Genomic DNA, 22,598 nt, shown 5'->3' on the forward strand with positions numbered 1-22,598 from the left:
CATTAGAATATACATCATTATTGTTCAGTCTTCAATTTTAAAATAATTTCAGTAGTTTTATTAGGAAAAAACTGGAAGAAATACAACAAACGCAGCAGGTGAAGCTGGTCAAGTGCCCTACCAAACATAACTGAAATACAATAGTCATTTCTAATGATCAATGTCATGCCTTTGAATTGAAGGGATGCCTTCTGAGTCCATCCGGGCACAACAGATCGACATTAAACTTCTGAAACTTAAAATTATATGATTCTAGAGACATGGACGTTGTAGTATTTTCACAGAGGCTGAAAACGCTATCAGCAGGAGATGAAGGTTTTTCGCCGGATGAATTTAAGGAAGTGCTTCGGAAGATTCAAACTGATTTTGAACGTATGACTTCTTTCATAAGGGAACATCGACACAACCTTATTGGCAATTTCATAAAAACAGATGAATTAAATCCACAAATCTGGGATATCAAAAAGCAACTGATCATAATGGAAGTAGAGTACTCATAACATCCAAAGATTTTAACGTTGGTACAAACTGGGACGCCTGTCATCTTGATATAGGGCGACTATCTGAAGAAGACAGTCAGGAGATGTTACTTGATAGGGTTTTTATCAAAGAGGGCAGTCAGCTTGAGATCGAGCCTGTCATAAATTCACTGAGAAATTTTTGTCGAGGGTGGCCTTTAGACATCTTATGCATTTCAGGTTTGTTGTCAGAGATGGATATTCAAGATCTTTTCTCGAAGCTGTATCTTCACTGTGTTGAAGCAAAAAAAATACACTTGCCATCGCTCTGCTGGATTACATCTTACTCTTTCCCGAATCTACCTTTGAACTTGAAACCCTGTTTTCTTTATTTTGCTGTCTTTCCTGAAGGCTTTGACATATTCACATGGCACTTGTATCAGCTTTGGATTGCTGAAGGTTTCATCCATCATAACAGTGAGGCAACAGCTGAGGAGTACTTGAAAGAGCTGATAGCCACCGGCTTTGTTCAAGTAGAAAAGAGAACATCTGGAGGTAGAATTAAAACATACAACATTAATGGTTATACCCGGGATATTCTATTTAGCATCATGGTTGAGAAGGTGCAGTTTATCCATGTTCAACTTAAAATTGAAGATGAGCCGCCACTCAAAAGATTTAAGCAGCTCTCTATTCATTTTGATGCCAGCATATTTGTACCTTCAAAGTACTCTGCCCCATATCTCTCTTCACTCTTCTGCCTTGGCTCGAAAAGCAACAATCTGGCCCAGATAATCACGTTTCTGAAAACTTCAAACTCAGGCTATTAGATTTGGGAGCTCTGGTTCTCCAACAACATCCCACTGGAATAGAAACTTCGTTTCTTCTGAGGTACTTAAAGTTGAATATTCCTTCCCTCACCAGAGTTCTTTCAGAATTATGCAACAATCTTCTCAATCTGTACACTCTGGACATGCCAAATGGCTCCACAGACGATACAACACATGATATTTGGAAGATGCACAAACTGAGGCGTCTGAATTTTAAGCTCATCAAATTGCCTGCACATCCTGGGAAATATTGTAACTCTCTGGAAAATCTCAATTTCATATCAACCTTACACCCCAGTAGTTGTACTCAAGGTGTACTGAGCAGACTGCCTAATCTTCCAAGTCTTCGAATACATGGAAACTTGAGTTCATATCAATCTACGCTGTCCGAAAGCCTCTGTAAACCACTCAATCTTGAATCATTGATGCTGGTGAATAAAAGTGAGAACTCAATGATCTCAGCAATTAAGCTGAGTGAGTATCAGTTTCCTCCACAACTGACCCAACTGAGCATGCCAAATACTGAACTGAAGGATGATCCCGTGCCAACACTGGAGAAACTACAACATCTTATAATCCTCAAGCAGAATCACAATTCTTATATTGGTAGAAAGTTGGCTTCCACTTCCGGTGGTTTCTTAAAGCTCAGGGTTTTGCATCTGAAATCAATGCTGTGGCTAGAAAAGTGGGACAATGGAAACAGGAGCCATGCCAAACCTCGAATGTTTAGTTATCAATCCTTGTGCTTACTTGAGAAAGCTTCCTGAAGATCTATGGCACATTAAGACTTTCAACAAATTGGAATTATGGTGGCCACTGTCCGAGCTAAAGCAGAGACTGAAGGATTTTGAGGATGTGGAGCAATACGACTTTCAGATTTACCCCTCTGGAATTTGATTCATATGAGTTTATTTGGTATTACTTCAAAGCTCTCAGTAAGTTTTTCTTTTTTTTCTATTATTTCATAATCACTTCAGCCTTCGCTACATTTAACTTTATTGAAATCACATCACATAAGATAATTAAAATAGCAATATAAAAAGTTGAAAGCACATCACATAAGATAATTAAAATAGCAAATTGTACACAAATAACATCAAAGAGTAAAGCGGCAGCTACACCAACTTATCAAATGAAAGCCTCTATGCTCGTGTTAAAACCCCAACCTATAGTGCTTCAACATACAACCAACCTTACGAACAAAAACATAGAATTAAAAAGAGAAGAAAATCATACTCTTAACTCCAAACACAGCAACATTAAAAAGCCATCCGAACCTTAAAATTCAACTGATCATACCAACACTAACTTTAACATCCCGACATAGACTGATCACTACACAATGCACAAGCATAATAAGTAAATCAAAATAATATTTCCCCAGAAATGTACTAAACTATTCAACAATGAATAGGCAATCTTAGCTATGCCAGACAAAACTCACCTGCTGTGGTTGTTGGTATGCCCCTGGCTGCTGGTAATTTCCATATCCAGGATAAACCCCATAATACATGTTCAGGTCTTGGGGTGGAGGCGCATATCCATATGCCTCATATCCTTGTGCATATCCATACTGAGCTTGATCAGGCTGATCCTAAGTTAATGTATCGATTAGCACTACTAATTTTCAAACATAGGGGAACAACATGCACTAAAGAAACAAGTGATAAAAGGCATGATTATAGATATGAAACCTGTTTGTAAGAAGGACTACCTCCACATGAAAGTCGAATGTATTGCCCTCCTAATTGGGTTCCATTCAACATTGACAAGGCTTGCTCCTCACAAGCTCTTAAAAACATAATATGAAACACCAAAATCAAGATGACAATATTGAAAAAGGGAAATAAATCAAAATTACAAATGGTTCACTATTTACCTGTTAGCAAACTATACAAAACCACAATGTTTTCCCGCTGGAATTTTCACATGAACTAACTCACCATATTGACCAAAAACTGATTTCAAAATGTCATCTGAAACACTAGGATCCAAGCCACCAACAAATATCTGAATTCAAGAAGTTGACAAGTCAGTCTGAGTATAAACAAAAAAATTAGTATCAACATGAAGACAACTACGCACTGTCGTATTATTTGGATAATTCTCGCACTGGTTTCCTCGATTATTCTGATAGGTAGCTGCAAATGACAAATACATGTCAGGAAAATAAAAAGATCAAAGTTCATATGGATTTCTGTCCCACAGGCCAGCACACCTAGGCATAACACTGGTCTGTCACATTGAAAACAATCAAACATGGAAATTTTTAAATGGTATTTAGTCGAGAAAACTCGAGGACAATTACATTCCCACACCAACAACCAAATTGACAACGCCGTAATGTTTTTATAAAAAGCATAAAAACAAAACCTGATTGACGTAGCAAAAGTCAATCACAAATAGAAAATAAAGTAAGTAAGGAGAATGAAAAAGCATGGGTAAACAATCCAAACAATTTACAAAAGTGAGGGGATTATTACACACCATGCACTTCAATAATTAGGATTAAGGCTTCCACATACAATTTATATAATGTGTTACACAAGCTGTACATCATAAGGCCCATAAACAAAGTAAACACTTTCAAAAAGAAATAAGATCAAAAGAACGTGGTAGAGGCATATTAAACAACTAGAATTTAGCTGCTTCAACAAGCACAAGGCTTTAAAATAATAAAATCAAATAAAAAACTGAAATAACTTACAGAAACACAAGATTCAGATGAACAGTGATTTAATACTTTAACTGAACCTAAATTTGTAGATATAAAACAAACAACTATATATAAGCTAAGGAAATAAATATGCAGCCAGTGTGGTTCGCTGGGGCTGAAATGTTCTCAGAAGCAACCAAAGCAGCGAAGGAGAATAAAAGAATAAACAGGAAGCACAATTAAACAGGAAATGATACAAAAACTTTCTATGACAGAATATACAGCAACATAAATTAACATGCAAGCAGCACTATCCATGGCTGCTCCGTGAGTCTTCCAGCTAGTTTCATGTCAACTATCAAAGCCCAAAAATAAACTAAGGTTCTTTCAATAACATAAAGCATATTTTACAAATGGACAAAAAATGAAAAGAAAATGTAACAGCAAAGGAAATTGATCCGCAAGAAATAAACAACAGTTTTTCGGTATAAATTAAAAAAACTAAGAAAAAGAAAAATATTGACTTTGGAAAAGGAACATAATTGGTAAGAGGAACTGGAAAAAGTAACTACAAATGTAGCACAAAATGCCATGAGAAATTGAAGAAGCTTATGACGTAAACAAAATAACTTACCTAAAATGAGGCCACGCATTAAAGTGGAATCATTTCATCCGAAATCAGTTCCAGGCCGCCCATAATGGAGCCTCTTGGCGTCCTGCTTTAAGAAAACATGAGTTTTGTATAAGTTTTTGCATGTTTCAATTGAATTAAATGAGCCCAAGTTTACAGAGGCAATTATTGGAAGGAAATCACTTGGTAAATTCAGCACATCTTCAAGGACTTAACTGAAAGAACGTGAATCTAGAACACTGTTCAACAAGTTCACCTTGCAAAAGTTTACACAACCAGCAAACATTGAACCTACCAATTCATATGTACAAGATGGTAGAGCAAACAGATAAGCAAATCATAGCAAAAGTCAAACAGATTTCTTGCAGCAACTATAGCATATCATCATTGATAATATCAACTGCAACACATACCTTTGGTAGCAGTTGGCCCAATCAGCATGGACCTAGTTGAACAGAGCACTCCATTCATTTCAGTCATGAAACACAGCTGTTCATTTTCATCACCAAACCTCACAAAACCATAGCCCTTAGTAAGTCCAGTGAACCTACCAATGACAACCTTAGCACCCTTCATAGACATGTAGTCAGTGACATCAGCAGCCAAATCCCCAACAAAAATTGATTTTCAGGACTGCTCATGAATTTCCCTGAAAGCCTCCATGAACTCCTCTCTTTGCAACATTAGAACTAATGTCACATCCTTATCTTGGCTTCAATTGCCTGTCCTCACATTTATATTTCTACTTGTGCAAGATTTTCCCTTAGGAAATTAATTATTTTAACCATTTATTTTATTGTATATAAAATCTTAGCCACTACTTTTTTCTTTACACAATTTTAGCCAAAATCGTATTTTAATACATGTTTTACCTTTGTTTTCAACTTTAAGAACCCAAGGCAAGCACATCAACCTACTCTCAGAAAAGTCGAAGTAAATTTATCAAAACCATGCATCAAACTTATTTTAATCCAAGTATAAATCTAAGGGAGCGTTTGGTTTGACTAATGTTTTGTTACCAAAGTATAAAAATTATCTTGAAGATAAATTACTAGATATAAATTATTAATATATTTGATGAAATTTGGTAAAAATGGCAAGGTATAAATAATTATTGTGTTTGGTTAGAGGTAATAAAAGTAAATTATTTTACTTAAATGCCCTTAGGTATAATTATTTTTAAATATTTTTTATATTATTTATTATATCAAGTAAAAAAAAAATTTATTGGTCTAAAAAAATTAATAAATAATACTATAATTATAATAAAATTAATATTACCTTGACAATCTTTTAATACCTAAGATGAATGTGGTAATTGGATTATCACCTATATTACCTGTCGCATCACCAATAGTAATAGAAGATTACCATTATCTTTTATTATTAATAAACCAAATAAAATCATGTAAATAATAAAAGATAGATTACCAGGGTAATCCTTAATGATTGGAACTAAACGACCCTTAAAGGCTATTGTTTATTTTATATAAAAAATATATATCAGATTAAGTTGAATCTATACTTTTGAGTTCAAATATTTGAAAAAATGAAACTGTGAAAATTAAAAAAAATTTCATGCAGTAGGCCGATTGGTAAACCTACCATTTATTTTATAAGGAAAAATTTATTTTAATACATATTTACCCCTGTCTTCAACTCTAAGAGCCTAAGGAAAATACATTTGTCTACACTTTAAAAAAATTTTAATCCGAGTTTAGATCTAAATGCTACTATTTATTTTACAAAAAGAAAAATCCATCAAATTAAATTGAATCTATATTTTTTTTGTTCAAATTGCTGGAAAAAACGAAACTGTAAAAATTTAGAAAATTTTCGTGGGGTAGGCCAGATGGTAGGCTGGCCAGCCTACTATCTTATTGTGAAATTGTTAGGTCAGTTTACCTAGGACCCGACCTATCACTTATTTGGTATGAACTTTTGGTAGGGCGGTCAACTTAGCACCTGGCCTACCACTTAAAATGTGGCAGGTCGGGCAAGGTCTCAAACCGACCGACCTACCTGACATACCCCACAAAAATTTTACAGGTTTTTACAGTTTCATTTTTTTTCAGAGATTTGAACACAAAATATTAATACAACACAAACTAAAGTATTTTTTATATTAAATAAAAATACAATTCATCAAGAATCAACAAATTAAAAGAGCACAAAGTGAAAGATATTTCACTGTTAAAGGATTTTCAAATTTCTAATGAAATAAGAGCATTTAGATCTATACTTTCTTAGAATCCAAGACTACTATTAACTTAGATTTTTGGCTAAAATTGTATAATAAAAAAAAATTATGATAAAATTTTATCAATCTTTAAAAAATTGTTTAAACTAATTTTTTCCCTTTCCCTATCTATACTTAGAGCAAATATGGCACCTCATCTCGACTTCTTGTCCTCCTACTGCTCATACTTGATGCTCATATCCCCTTGTCCTTACACTTGAATTTATATTTAATACTAATAAAGGTCTCATATTTTGTGTCTAGAAAGCCTAAATGAACTTTTCTCTCTACAATCTTAGAGCTAATGTCGCATCCAAATTTTGGCTTCCTATGAGTGTCCTCCTCACACTTGTATTCTACTTACCAATCGAGTAAGATTTTCCCTTGCCCTTACACTTGAATCTATATTTAATACTAATAAAGGTTTCATATTTTGTGTCTAGAAAGCCTAAATGAACTTTTCTCTCCACAATCTTAGAGCTAATGTCGCATCCAAATTTTGGCTTCCTATGAGTGTCCTCCTCACACTTGTATTCTACTCACCAATCGAGTAAGATTTTCCCTTTTCCATCCTTAGAGCTAATGTAGTCTCCTCATCTAGGTTCTTTACCCTCCTCCTTATATTTGACATTCAAGTAAATTATTATGAAATCTTAGTTCTGGATTAAAGACTTTCTGCCACCTATGTATGCACTGTACATCTGTCCAGTCCTTGAAACATTCTGCTGGAAAACACAAACTACAATTAAACCATGTGTATATATATAAAAGAATAACAAAGAATCAAGGGCAAAACACACAAACTTCAATATTCATACCAAGAGATAGCAAAACACACAAACTTTCATATTCACACCATGCGTATATAGACCTTGTGTGTGCCATACAGACCAGTCCTTGAAACATTCCGCTGAAAAACAGACAAACTACAATTAGACCATGTGTTTCTATATAAAAGAATAACAAAGAATCAAGAGCAAAACACACAAACTTCAATATTCATACCAGGAGATAGCAAAACACACAAACTTTCATTTTCACACCATGCGTATATAGACCATGTGTGCACAGTACAGACCGGTCCTTGAAACATTCCGCTGAAAAACAGACAAACTACAATTAGACCATGTATTTATATATAAAAGAATAACAAAGAATCAAGAGCAAAACACACAAACTTCAATATTCATACCAAGAGATAGCAAAACACACAAACTCTCATTTTCACACCATGCGTATATAGACCATGTGTGTACAGTACAGACCGGTCCTTGAAACATTCCGCTGAAAAACAGACAAACTACAATTAGACCATGTGTTTATATATGAAAGAATATCAAAGAATCAAGAGATAGCAAAACACACCATGCGTAAGCACTGTACATTTTTCGAGTCCCTGAAACATTTTGCTGAAAAACACACAAACTACAATTAGACCATGTGTGTATATCAAAGAATCAAGAGATGGCAAAACACAAAAGCTCCCAAATTCATACCAAGAGATAGCAAAACACACCATGTGTAAGCACTGCACAATTGTCCAGTCCCTGAAACATTCCGCTGGAAAACACACAAAAGGCAATTAGACCATGTGTGTATATAAAAAGAATATCAAAGAATCAAGAGATGGCAAAACACAAAAACTTCCACAGTCATACCAATTTTCTTCCGGTTCTTTCCCTTGAATCATTGAAGAGTCTTCCGCAATATCTCATCCTGAACATAAAATGAAAAACCATCTTGTTAATAAAAGATAAAATAAAATAGAACTGAACAGTTTGTGCACGTGTAAATCATCTAAAAAATAAAGCTAATATGAATGGTACAAAATCCTTATGCACTATAAAATATGAACGCCAGTATAGTTTCATGGTCTCTCTCTGATGGAATCAAATTGAATAGTCATTATGTGTTACAAAAAGGTAATATACCATGAGGCCAATATTTTATATCATCATAAGATCACATAAAATAAAATTTTTGAATCTCAAGGAAGATGGAAGGACATTGAAAACCTAAAGAATGGCAAAAAAAGCTATAGATAGTAAGTACATATTCACCTCTTCCAAAGTCCATTGCCCTTTTGTGGAATGCCCTGTAGGGCCAGTAGTCCTCCTATAAAAGAATTAATATAATGTCAGGATTACAACAATAACAACTTACTGATTAGTTTACTTACGAAATTATAATATCAAGATTAAAATCATTCATTTATACACTAAATGTGGAAGAGAGTACAGATTGTAAATGTTGATTAGTAGTCATGTCTGTTCACTAAAGGAGTAAAGCAATCCCAAAACAAACTTAAAACAGCTTAAAACTTAAACCTGAACTAAAGAATGTTATAAGAGGTTTAAATAAAATAAAACACAATGCAATAATAGTCAAGACTGAAAAACGAATACTAATACATGACGCTTTTAAAAAATTACCCATGCCAAGATTGCATTCTCTGACCACCATAACAAAAGTTGCATACTCTAAAGGAGTAGATATTATCCTTCATTTTCCAAGGTTGCTTGTCAAAAAGATAAAGCTGCATACCCCAATTCCTACTTTGTGATGATTTTCCCCTGTATATTCTCTCCAAATCATTATAAATCAACCCAAAAAATAGTAAAATTTTGGTTGCACACAAAACTGCAGGCTGACATGAATAAGAAAAGATGTAATCAGAATCAACAATCAATGATTTCCTTATAAAAGTCAGGCTGACTATTAGAACTCCAATGTGAGTAAAGAGAAAAGTACTTCTTGGAGAACATAATCTAAAAAGCTTAACATAAATCAGCACTAATTTGCAATTCAACATAGAAAGATAGTAATCAATAACATAAATCACCATCAAAATGAAAGATAAATCATACCATAACAACTAATATCACAAATGGCATTCCATATACCTTGGGCGTAAATTAACCAACCAAAGGATTTATAGCACAAATAATTGCAACAAATATATAAACCAGCTACTCTCATCTAATATTAACCAGCCCTAGTAATTTACTACTCATTAGTCCACAAAAGTTTCAGCTATAAGGATTAATAACTCCTTTTTAGAACATAATCTAAAAAGCTTAACATAAATCAGCAGTAATTTGCAATTCAACATAGAAAGATAGTAATCAATAACATAAATCACCATCAAAATGAAAGATAAATCATACCATAACAACTAATATCACAAATGGCATTCCATATACCTTGGTCGTAAATTAACCAACCAAAGGATTTATAGCACAAATAATTGCAACAAATATATAAACCAGCTACTCTCATCTAATATTAGCCAGCCCTAGTAATTTACTACTCAATAGTCCACAAAAGTTTCAGCTATAAGGATTAATAACTCCTTTGTAGACACAGCCAAACAAATTATCAAGTTTAGCTCAGAACTAAAATGATCGATTCAAGTTTGATTAATTGATGAATAGTAATATTGAAAAAGAATTATTGAAGAAGAAGAATCAATTGAGAAAAACAAAATTACTAGCCATAGAACACCCAACAATACAAGCCTAAACCTTCATGCCTTCAACCTAAATAATTCAAGTCATTTCTCACAAACCAGCCCCTTTGTCCACTAGTGCAAGATTTTCCTTTTCCTTCATTAGAGCTAATGTGTCTTCATATCTTGACTTGCAATCCTCCTTTTCCATATATCTGATGCTCTCATCCTTAAGTTATTATAAAATCTAAACGGGCTATTCTCTGTTTACAACCTTTGAATTAATTCAACGTCCTCATCCTCAATTTGGCTTTACATCCCCTTCGTCCTTTTAGTTGAATATTTGTATGATACTAGTGATGGTCTCATACTTCGAATCCTGAAAGCCTAAATGAACTCTTCTCTTTGCAACCTTAGAGCTCATATCACAACTTCATCTTGGCTTCGTATGTGTCCTCACTTTTTTATTTCTACTTACTAGTTATGCAAGATTTTCGCTTTCTATCCTAAGAGCTAATGCGACCTCCTCATTTTGGCTTTCAATCCCTTTTCTCCTCATACTTGATGCTCGCGTCCTTACAATTTTATAAAACTAAGTGGGTTATTTTAGTTTTACAAACTTTGAGTTAATTGAATCACTTCGTCCTCATTTTGGCTTTTCGTATCCCTCTTATCCTTATTCGTAAATCATAGTTTGATACTAGTGATGGTCACATACTTCGTGTATTTTTTTTAACTATCTGTACAATCTTTATCACTATTTTTTCATTATACAATTTTAGCCAAAAATTTATTTTAATACATATTTACCCCTGTCTTCGACTCTAAGAGCCTAAGGAAAATACATTTGTCTACTCTTTAAAAAAATTTTAATCCGAGTTTAGATCTAAATGCTACTATTTATTTTACAAAAAGAAAAATCCATCAAATTAAATTGAATCTATATTTTTTTTTGTTCAAATTGCTGGAAAAAACGAAACTGTAAAAATTTAGAAAATTTTCGTGGGGTAGGCTAGATGGTAGGCTGGCCAACCTACCATCTTAATGTGAAATTGTTAGGTCAGTTTACCTAGGACCCGACCTATCACTTATTTGGTATGAACTTTTGGTAGGGCGGTCAACTTAGCACCTGGCCTACCACTTAAAATGTGGCAGGTCGGGCCAGGTCTCAAACCGACCGACCTACCTGACATACCCCACAAAAATTTTACAGATTTCTACAGTTTCATTTTTTTTCCAGAGATTTGAACACAAAAATATAAATACAACATACACTAAAGTATTTTTTATATTAAATAAAAATACAATTCATCAAGAATCAACAAATTAAAAGAGCACAAAGTGAAAGATATTTCACTGTTAAAGGATTTTCAAATTTCTAATGAAATAAGAGAATATAGATCTATACTTTCTTAGAATCCAAGACTACTATTAACTTAGATTTTTGGCTAAAATTGTATAATAAAAAAAAATTATGATAAAATTTTATCAATCTTTAAAAAATTGTTTAAACTAATTTTTTCCCTTTCCCTATCTATTCTTAGAGCAAATATGGCACCTCATCTCGACTTCTTGTCCTCCTACTGCTCATACTTGATGCTCATATCCCCTTATCCATACACCTGAATTTATATTTAATACTAATAAAGGTTTCATATTTTGTGTCTAGAAAGCCTAAATGAACTTTTCTCTCTACAATCTTAGAGCTAATGTCGCATCCAAATTTTGGCTTCCTATGAGTGTCCTCCTCACACTTGTATTCTACTTACCAATCGAGTAAGATTTTCCCTTGCCCTTACACTTGAATCTATATTTAATACCAATAAAGGTTTCATATTTCGTGTCTAGAAAGCCTAAATGAACTTTACTCTCTACAATCTTAGAGCTAATATCGCATCCAAATTTTGGCTTCCTAAGAGTGTCCTCCTCGCACTTGTATTGTACTTACCAATCGAGTAAGATTTTCCCTTTTCCATCCTTAGAGCTAATGTAGTCTCCTCATCTTGGTTGTTTACCCTCCTTATATTTGACATTCAAGTAAATTATTATGAAATCTTAGTTCTGGATTCAAGACTTTCTGCCACCTATGTATGCACTGTACATCTGTCCAGTCCTTGAAATATTCTGCTGGAAAACACAAACTACAATTAAACCATGTATATATATATAAAAGAATAACAAAGAATCAAGAGCAAAACACACAAACTTCAATATTCATACCAAGAGATAGCAAAACACACAAACTTTCATTTTCACACCATGCGTATATAGACCATGTGTGTACCGGACAGACCAGTCCTTGAAATATTCCCCTGAAAAACAGACAAACTACAATTAGACCATGTGTTTATATATAAAAGAATAACAAAGAATCAAGAGCAAAACACACAAACTTCAATATTCATACCAAGGGATAGAAAAACACACAAACTTTCATTTTCACACCATGCGTATATAGACCATGTGTCTACAGTACAGACCGGTCCTTGAAACATTCTGCTGAAAAACAGACAAACTACAATTAGACCATGTGTTTATATATGAAAGAATATCAAAGAATCAAGAGATAGCAAAACACACCATGCGTAAGCACTGTACATTTTTCGAGTCCCTGAAACATTTTGCTGAAAAACACACAAACTACAATTAGACCATGTGTGTATATCAAAGAATCAAGAGATGGCAAAACACAAAAGCTCTCATATTCATACCAAGAGATAGCAAAACACACCATGTGTGAGCACTGCACAATTGTCCAGTCCCTGAAACATTCCGCTGAAAAACACACAAACTGCAATTAGACCATGTCTGTATATAAAAAGAATATCAAAGAATCAAGAGATGGCAAAACACAAAAACTTCCACAGTCATACCAATTTTCTTCCGGTTCTTTCCCTTGAATCATTGAAGAGTCTTCCGCAATATCTCATCCTGAACATAAAATGAAAAACCATCTTGTTAATAAAAGATAAAATGAAATAGAATTGAAGAGTTTGTGCACATGTGTAAATCATCTCAAAAATAAAGCTAATATGAATGGTACAAAATCCTTATGCACTATAAAATATGAACGCCAGTATAGTTTCATGGTCTCTCTCTGATGGAATCAGATTGAATAGTCACTATGTGTTACAAAAAGGTAACATGCCATGAAGCCAATATTTTATATCATCATAAGATCGCATAAAATAAAATTTTTGAACCTCAAGGAAGATGGAAGGACATTGAAAACCTAAAGAATGGCAAAAAAAGCTATAGATAGTAAGTACATATTCACCTCTTCCAAAGTCCATTGCCCTTTTGTGGAATGCCCTGTAGGGCCAGTAGTCCTCCTATAAAAGAATTAATATAATGTCAGGATTACAGCAATAACAACTTACTGATTAGTTTACTTACGAAATTATAATATCAAGATTAAAATCATTCATTTATACACTAAATGTGGAAGAGAGTACAGATTGTAAATGTTGATTAGCAATCATCATGTCTTTTCACTAAAGGAGTAAAGCAAGCCCAAAACAAACTTAAAACAACTTAAAACTTAAACCTGAACTAAAGAATGTTATAAGAGGTTTCAAAAAACAAATACACAATGCAATAATAGTCAAGACTGAAAAACGAATACTAATACATGACGCTTTTAAAAAATTACCCATGCCAAGAATGCATTCTCTGACCACCATAACAAAAGTTGCATACTCTAAAGGAGTAGATATTATCCTTCATTTTCCATGGTTGCTTGTCAAAAAGATAAAGCTGCATACCCCAATTCCTACTTTGTGATGATTTTCCCCTGTATATTCTCTCCAAATCATTATAAATCAACCCAAAACATAGTAAAATTTTGGTTGCACACAAAACTGCAGGCTCACATGAATAAGAAAAGATATAATCAGAATCAACAAACAATGATTTCCATATAAAAGTCAGGCTGACTATTAGAACTCCAATGTGAGTAAAGAGAAAAGTACTTCTTGGAGCACATAATCTAAAAAGCTTAACATAAATCAGCAGTAATTTGCAATTCAACATAGAAAGATAGTAATCAATAACATAAATCACCATCAAAATGAAAGATAAATCATACCACAACAACTAATATCACAAATGGCATTCCATATACCTGGGCTTTCTCAAAACCTTGGGCGTAAATTAACCAACCAAAGGATTTATAGCACAAATAATTGCAACAAATATATAAACTAGCTACTCTCATCTAATATTAACCAACCCTAGTAATTTACTACTCATTAGTCCACAAAAGTTTCAGCTATCAGGATTAATAACTCCTTTGTAGACATAGTTTGGCTCAAATCTAGAACAACCAATTCAAGTTTAGCTCAGAACTAAAATGATCAGTTCACGTTTGATTAATTGATGAATAGTAATATTGAAAAAGAATTACTGGAGAAGAAGAATCAGTTGAGAAAAACAAAATTACTGGCCATAGAACACCCAATAATACAAGCCCAAACCTACATGCCTTTAGCCTAAATAATTCAAGTCATTTCTCACAAACCAGCCCAACCAACCTTATCTTAAACCACCCAACTACCGATCATCCACCTAAAAACCAAGAGCACCAAATATTATCGAACTCCAAAATAGGGGAATCGACAAAATAGAACCAACGACATCAATTGTTTAGCTTGAACTCCAAAATAAAACATAACAAACACTTTATATGAAACAACACTAGGATCGGCTCCTCCCAAGGTAAGCCTTACAATTAGCCAAAGACTGTCCTAAACTCAAACTATTTTTCTTATTTCCGTGCACAATCTTAGCTCTTTCTATATATACTGCCCATATGTATGTACCATACATGTTTCATAACTTTCCATTCCCATATATTTCACCAAAATAGATGAGAACAAGTGGTTTTCAAAGAGTGGTATAATATTAAGATTAGATGATAATAATAATAATTAATTAATATAATAATTATGATTATGTTAGGATAGAATATAATTTAATTAGGATAATATTTATTAGGATTATAGACATTATTAGGATAACATTATTAGGATAATATTATTAGAATATTATCTTAATATTATTTAATTAGAATAAAATTTATCTATAATTATAATTGATGAAGAGTAATATTTAAGTGAAATAAATGGTATTGGGAAGCTATGGAACATGTATGGTATGACTGAAATTGGATCGAGGAGTTCTGAAACATGTGTGTTAAGTAAGAAAAGTATGTATAAAAGGGAGATAGAATTGTAAAAGGAAAGAAGAAAATAGTCTCTGAGTTTAAAGCAGTCCAACTTCTCTTGTTGCCAAGATTATTTCAAAATGGGATATTTGTTTTGTTTTAGAGGTTCCTATCATCTTCAAATTAAAACAAAAATGAAAGGCGAAACAAAAATTTATTAACAGACGAAGTGGAAGAAAATAGTCTAGAGATAGACAGGCGTCTCTGACTAAACTTAATAGGAAGAAGCAAACAAACAAATCATTAAGAGATTCCAACAAAACCCGAAAGGAATCTTTTCAGTTGCTCGGGTAACCGCTCAGGATCAACTTTCATTAAACAATACATAGGATAGGAGCTTTCATACATTTAGAAATCATCATGGCAACCAATTTGCAACATTGGTGATGAAATTCAGAAACCCTAATGAACTCACCTTACGCAGCTTCAAGATTCTTAATTTAGAAGAAGGCGATGTGGGAAGGAGAGGAAGCGCCTTTGCAGATCCAAAGTGAAGCAAGAGAAGAAACTGATCTGCAAGTATAGTTTTGAAATTAAAAAGATCAAAGAAAGAGATACTGAGAAAGAAAGAAACGGATTCAAAGATACAAAGGGGCAGGCAGGCGAAGGATATTCAGTATGATTGGTCTGATTTAAACACATGGAAACCCTCACCAACGGCCATTTTTTTTCTAAAAAATCTTAGAACGGGCATATTTTCACTTCTTATATATATCAAGCCCACCACATAATATTTGAAAAACCGAAGAATGAACATTAAAAAAAATCCAAATCAAAGATATTCCCAAACTCAGCATCCCCAGTTGGGCCCACCGCATATCAATCGTTATGCATATTGGGCGGGCTTTGTCTGTATGGAAAGGATGAGCGCATTAAAATCATTTAATCATTTAATATTAAAACTAACGGGACAGTCTTAACGTGGGCCGAAGGACTATTTTCCACCCAGAGTATGCTGAAATCTCAAAGTTCTCCCTATTAATTTTGAAAATACTATTTACCCAGCTATGACCGGTTAAATTTAATGAAACCCTAACCCCTAAAAATTTAATCTCATTTTCCCTCTTAAAAGTTTAAAAACTAACATTTTATTTTCTAAGTCAAGTTTGAAAAGATTATATTTTCCCCCCTAAGGTTTAGTTTTCAAATCCGTTCACTTTTTCTAGCACCATCGCCAGCCGTCTCTCCCTCCTGACAGTTTCTCTTCCACCAATAGCCCGCCTCAACTCCACCCCAACTCATCCAGGCCTTCCTAATGATTACAACAGAAATAGAGTACTAATAACAACCAATGATTTTAATGTTGGCTATAATTGGGACGCCCATCAACTTGAAATAAAGCGACTATCAGAAGAAAACTTTGATTTCACGTGACTGAATTGATAGACTGACTATGTAACGGCAAAATTTTCTTATGCATTTGTTGTCTTATCTCTAGGTTATAACAAGGCTATTTTCAATTAATAACTTCCTATATCTTAGTGAAAGTTGAATCAAACGAAACTTATTATGAGTTATGAAATTCCTTCATAGAGTAAAATGTTTTTGGATAGGAACTAGAATAAAAATTTGTGTACTTGACGAGTGCTAGTTTCGATTTGGATATTTTGTTCTTTCCTAGTTGTTTACATTCAAAAGTGTTGTTCACATTTTCCGGAAAATATATAAAATATAACAATTATCCTTTTAAACTTGTCTGAGATTTGGAGCACAGTGTAATTTTATTATATAAGTTGTAGAAGGTTGCTTGAGATTTTACTCGGCATGCATAAATTTATATGCAACATAACATGTGTTATGTTATTTCACACATGATGCCACGTTATTTTTTATAGGTGGCGTTAAGGTATCAGCCATAGAAATTTTTAACATCTAACAATATTTTGAATAAACTCTTCAAGGTTATAGGATTTGTTTAGGATATATGCTTCAAGATTTCCCTCTCAATGGATTCTGATCATATTTTATTCTCATCCCATATTTAAACTTTAACTGTTTAGCATACAAGATTTTGGGCCATCGGAAGAGGATTTTCGATGACCAAGAAGAAGTTTCTGGCATCGAACTTTATGGTCAGAATAGAGGTAAATAAGGGTTTAATGTTTTCTCATGCTTTGATGAACGTGTAACAGATTTTGATGCTAGAGATTGCATGTTGATTAAGAAATATGTGAAAGCCAAATTATGGATAAAATTATTAGTTAAAATGCTATTAGTAAGGATTAAAACTGAAATTATGACCATGAAAGAACATGAAATGTCATATTAAGAATATCATTTGTTATTGTGTTGAATGAGGAAAATATCACATAGCATTGCACTTTGGTTCATTTGGTTAAGAATTGTAACATTCCCTCGAGAAGTACTGCCTCTGAAGAAAAGCGTCATTAACCATGCCTATAGAGCATGCATTAACTTAAGACTTCAATCATACACATACAACATAATATAACATTCCAAAAATATGAGTATCCCCTGTTGGTATTCAATATCAATGATTCCTTGCCCTGTTGAGATGATAAATTTTAGCATATCACTACAAGAATTACAACCTATTCTAATGCAGAAAATATCAATTATACATGTCCATTTCACTTCACAAATTGTTAAACAAAAAAAATATCACATGTATAATTACTCTTTCCCGAATCTACCTTTGAACTTGAAACCCTGTTTTCTTTATTTTGCTGTCTTTCCTGAAGGCTTTCACATATTCACATGGCACTTGTATCAGCTTTGGATTGCTGAAGGTTTCATCCATCATAACAGTGAGGCAACAGCTGAGGAGTACTTGAAAGAGCTGATAGCCCCGGGCTTTGTTCAAGTAGAAAAGAGAACATCTGGAGGTAGAATTAAAACATACAACATTAATGGTTATACCCGGGATATTCTATTTAGCATCATGGTTGAGAAGGTGCAGTTTATCCATGTTCAACTTAAAATTGAAGATGAGCCGCCACTCAAAAGATTTAAACAGCTCTCTATTCATTTTGATGCCAGCATATTTGTACCTTCAAAGTACTCTGCCCCATATCTCTCTTCACTGTTCTGCCTTGGCTCGAAAAGCAACAATCTGGCCCAGATAATCACGTTTCTGAAAACTTCAAACTCAGGCTATTAGATTTGGGAGCTCTGGTTCTCCAACAATATCCCACTGGAATAGAAACTTCGTTTCTTCTGAGGTACTTAAAGTTGAATATTCCTTCCCTCACCAGAGTTCTTTCAGAATTATGCAACAATCTTCTCAACCTGTACACTCTGGACATGCCAAATGGCTCCACAGACGATACAACAGATGATATTTGGAAGATGCACAAACTGAGGCGTCTGAATTTTAAGCTCATCAAATTGCCTGCACATCCCGGGAAATATTGTAACTCTCTGGAAAATCTCAATTTCATATCAACCTTACACCCCAGTAGTTGTACTCAAGGTGTACTGAGCAGACTGCCTAATCTTCCAAGTCTTCGAATACATGGAAACTTGAGTTCATATCAATCTACGCTGTCCGAAAGCCTCTGTAAACCACTCAATCTTGAATCATTGATGCTGGTGAATAAAAGTGAGAACTCAATGATCTCAGCAATTAAGCTGAGTGAGTATCAGTTTCCTCCACAACTGACGCAACTGAGCATGCCAAATACTGAACTGAAGGATGATCCCGTGCCAACACTGGAGAAACTACAACATCTTATAATCCTCAAGCAGAATCACAATTCTTATATTGGTAGAAAGTTGGCTTCCACTTCCGGTGGTTTCTAAAGCTCAGGGCTTTGCATCTGAAATCAATGCTGTGGCTAGAAAAGTGGGACAATGGAAACAGGAGCCATGCCAAACCTCGAATGTTTAGTTATCAATCCTTGTGCTTACTTGAGAAAGCTTCCTGAAGATCTATGGCACATTAAGACTTTCAACAAAATGGAATTATGGTGGCCACTGTCGGAGCAAAAGCAAAGACTGAAGGATTTTGAGGATGTGGAGCAATACGACTTTCAGATTTACCCCTCTGGAATTTGATTCATATGAGTTTATTTGGTATTACTTCAAAGCTCTCGGTAAGTTTTTCTTTTTTTTCTATTATTTCATAATCACTCCACCCTTCACTATATTAACTTTATTGAAAGCACATCACATAAGATAATTAAAATAGCAATATAAAAAGTTGAAAGCACATCACATAAGATAATTAAAATAGCAAATTGTACACAAATAACATCAAAGAGTAATGCGGCAGCTACACCAACTATCAAATGAAAGCCTCTATGCTCGTGTTAAAGCCCCAACCTATAGTGCTTCAACATACAACCAACCTTACAAACATAAAACAGCTTAAAACTTAAACCTGAACTAAAGAATGTTATAAGAGGTTTAAAAAAACAAATACACAATGCAATAATAGTCAAGACCTGAAAAAAGAATACTAATACATGACGCTTTGAAAAAATTACCTATGCCAAGATTGAATTCTTGACCACCATAACAAAAGTTGCATACTCTAAAGGAGTAGATATTATCCTTCATTTTCCATGGTTGCTTGTCATAAAAGATAAAGCTGCATACCCCAATTCGTACTTTGTGATGATTTTCCCCTGTTATTCTCTCCAAATCATTATAAAATCAACCTGAAAATAGTAAAATTTTGGTTGCAAACAAAACTGCAGGCTGACATGAATAAGGAAAAGATGTAATCAGAATCAACAAACAATGATTTGTTATAAAAGTCAGGTCGAATATATTAGAACTCCAATGTGGAGTAAAGAGAAAAGTACTTCTTGGAGAACATATATCTAAAAAGCTTAACATAAATCAGCAGTAAATTTGCAATTCAAACAGAAAGATAGTAATCAAAAACATAAATCACCATAAATTGAAAGATAAATCATACCAGAACCGCTAATATCACAAATGGCATTCCTTATACCTAGGCTTTCTCAAAACCTTGGGCTTAAATTAACCAACCAAAGGATTTATAGCACAAATAATTGCAACAAATATTATTAACTAGCTACTCTCATCTAATATTAACCAGCCCTAGTAATTTACTACTCATTAGACCACAAAAGTTTCAGCTATCAGATTAATAACTCCTTTGTAGACATAGTTTGGCTCAAATTTAGAACAACCCATACAAGTTTAGCTCAGAACTAAATGATCAGATCACGTTTGATTAATTGATGATAGTAATCGTGAAAAAAGAATTATTGAAGAAGAAGAATCAATTGAGAAAAACAAAATTACTAGCCATAGAACACCCAACAATACAAGCCCAAACCTTCATGCCTTCAAGCCTAAATAATTCAAGTCATTTCTCACAAACCAGCCCCTTTGTCCACTAGTGACGATATTCCTTTTCTTCATTAGAGTTTAATCTCTCTTCATATCATGACGTGGAATCCTCCTTTTCCATATAATTTGATGCTCACGTCCTTAAGTTATTATAAAATCTAAACGGGCTATTCTCTGTTTACAACCTTTGAATTAATTCAACGTCCTCATCGTCATACTTTGTATGATACTAGTGATGGTCTATACTTCGAATCTGAAAGCCCAAATGAACTCTTCTCTTTGCAACCTTAGACCTCATATCACATCTTCATCTTGGCTTCGTATGTGTCCTCACTTTTTTATTTCTACTTACTAGTTATGCAAGATTTTCGCCTCTATCCTAAGAGCTAATGAAAAACCATCTTGTTAATAAAAGATAAAAATAAAATAGAATTGAACAGTTTGTGCACGTGTAAAATCATCTCAAAAATAAAGCTAATATGAATGGTACAAAATCCTTATGCACTATAAAATATGAACGCCAGTATAGTTTCATGGTCTCTCTCTGATGGAATCAGATTGAATAGTCATTATGTGTTACAAAAAGGTAACATGCAATGAAGCCAATATTTTATATCATCATAAGATCGCATAAAATAAAATTTTTGAATCTCAAGGAAAATGGAAGGACATTGAAAACCTAAAAAATGGCAAAAAAAGCTATAGATAGTAAGTACATATTCACCTCTTCCAAAGTCGATGGGCCTTTTGTGGAATGCCCTGTAGGGCCAGTAGTCCTCCTATAAAAGAATTAAATAATGTCAGGATTACAGTAATAACAACTTACTGATTAGTTTACTTACAAAATTATAATATCAAGATTAAATTCATTCCTTTATACACTAAATGTGGGAGAGAGTACAGATTGTAAATGTGGATTAGTAGGCATGTCTCTTTTCACTAAAGAGTAAAGCAAGCCCAAAACAAACTTAAAACAGCTTAAAACTTAAACCAGAACTAAAGAATGTTATAAGAGGTTTTAAAAAAACAAATACACAATGCAATAATAGTCAAGACTGAAAAAAGAATACTAATACATGACGCTTTAAAAAATTTACCTATGCCAAGATTGCATTCTCTGACCACCATAAACAAAAGTTGCATACTCTAAAGGAGTAGATATTATCCTTCATTTTCCATGGTTGCTTGTCAAAAAGATAAAGCTGCATACCCCAATTCCTACTTTGTGATGATTTTCCCTGTTTATTCTCTCCAAATCATTATAAATCAACCCAAAAAATAGTAAAATTTTCGTTACACACAAAACTGCAGGCTGACATGAATAAGAAAAAGATGTAATCAGAATCAACAACAATGATTTTCCTTATAAAAGTCAGGCTGACTATTAGAACTCCAATGTGAGTAAAGAGAAAAGTACTTTCTTGGAGAACATAATCTAAAAAGTTACATAAATCAGCACTAATTTGCAATTCAACATAGAAAGATAGTATTCAATAACATAAATCACCATCAAATATGAAAGATAAATCATACCATAAACAACTAATATCACAAATGGCATTCCATTTAACCCTGGGGCGTAAATAACCAACCAAAGGTGTTATGCAACAAATAATTGCAACAAATATATAAACCAGCTACTCTCATCTAATATTAACCAGCCCTAGTAATTTATACTCATTAGTCACAAAAGTTTCAGCTATAAGGATTAATAACTCCTTTGTAGACACAGTCCTAAAAATTATCAAGTTTAGCTCAGAAACTAAAATGATCGATTCAAGTTTGATTAATTGATGCATAGTAATTTTGAAAAAGAATTATTGAAG

At 33.5% G+C, this 22,598-nt stretch overlaps 2 protein-coding genes and 2 pseudogenes across 13 annotated transcripts in view; 1 reads left to right on the forward strand and 3 right to left on the reverse strand.

The window, feature by feature from the left end:
* Window positions 1-260: 260 nt before the first annotated feature.
* LOC123201767 (probable disease resistance protein At1g58390) lies at window positions 261-2,055 on the forward strand. Its single transcript, XM_044617322.1, has 4 exons — window positions 261-372; window positions 468-698; window positions 870-1,081; window positions 1,168-2,055. Exons 1-4 carry the CDS (start codon window positions 261-263, stop codon window positions 2,053-2,055), a joined length of 1,443 nt encoding a protein of 480 aa, XP_044473257.1.
* On the reverse strand, window positions 458-5,684 carry LOC123202170 (annotated as a pseudogene).
* A 1,449-nt stretch (window positions 5,685-7,133) lies between these two features.
* Window positions 7,134-22,598, reverse strand: part of LOC123202167 — a 49,821-nt gene continuing 34,356 nt past the window's right edge. For 8 of the 12 annotated variants that reach the window (XM_044617979.1, XM_044617982.1, XM_044617978.1 and 5 more), the window contains 15 exons: window positions 13,540-13,594; window positions 13,136-13,193; window positions 12,994-13,053; window positions 12,843-12,886; window positions 12,670-12,761; window positions 12,483-12,574; window positions 9,247-9,461; window positions 8,867-8,929; window positions 8,473-8,530; window positions 8,311-8,374; window positions 8,160-8,223; window positions 8,007-8,098; window positions 7,820-7,911; window positions 7,686-7,724; window positions 7,134-7,536 (listed from right to left, as the gene is read on the reverse strand). In XM_044617979.1, coding sequence (XP_044473914.1) covers window positions 7,468-7,536; window positions 7,686-7,724; window positions 7,820-7,911; window positions 8,007-8,098; window positions 8,160-8,223; window positions 8,311-8,374; window positions 8,473-8,530; window positions 8,867-8,929; window positions 9,247-9,461; window positions 12,483-12,574; window positions 12,670-12,761; window positions 12,843-12,886; window positions 12,994-13,053; window positions 13,136-13,193; window positions 13,540-13,594 — 1,157 coding nt within the window. In that variant the 3' untranslated portion in view covers window positions 7,134-7,467. Of the gene's footprint in view, window positions 7,537-7,685; window positions 7,725-7,819; window positions 7,912-8,006; window positions 8,099-8,159; window positions 8,224-8,310; window positions 8,375-8,472; window positions 8,531-8,866; window positions 8,930-9,246; window positions 9,462-12,482; window positions 12,575-12,669; window positions 12,762-12,842; window positions 12,887-12,993; window positions 13,054-13,135; window positions 13,194-13,531; window positions 13,595-22,598 lie in introns of all 12 variants that reach the window. The other 4 variants (XM_044617972.1, XM_044617974.1, XM_044617977.1 and 1 more) reach the window with 2 other exon arrangements.
* On the reverse strand, window positions 15,769-15,853 carry LOC123202517 (annotated as a pseudogene).

The sequence above is a fragment of the Mangifera indica genome, chromosome 18 (genome assembly GCF_011075055.1).
Source record: "Mangifera indica cultivar Alphonso chromosome 18, CATAS_Mindica_2.1, whole genome shotgun sequence".
NCBI lineage: Eukaryota > Viridiplantae > Streptophyta > Magnoliopsida > Sapindales > Anacardiaceae > Mangifera > Mangifera indica.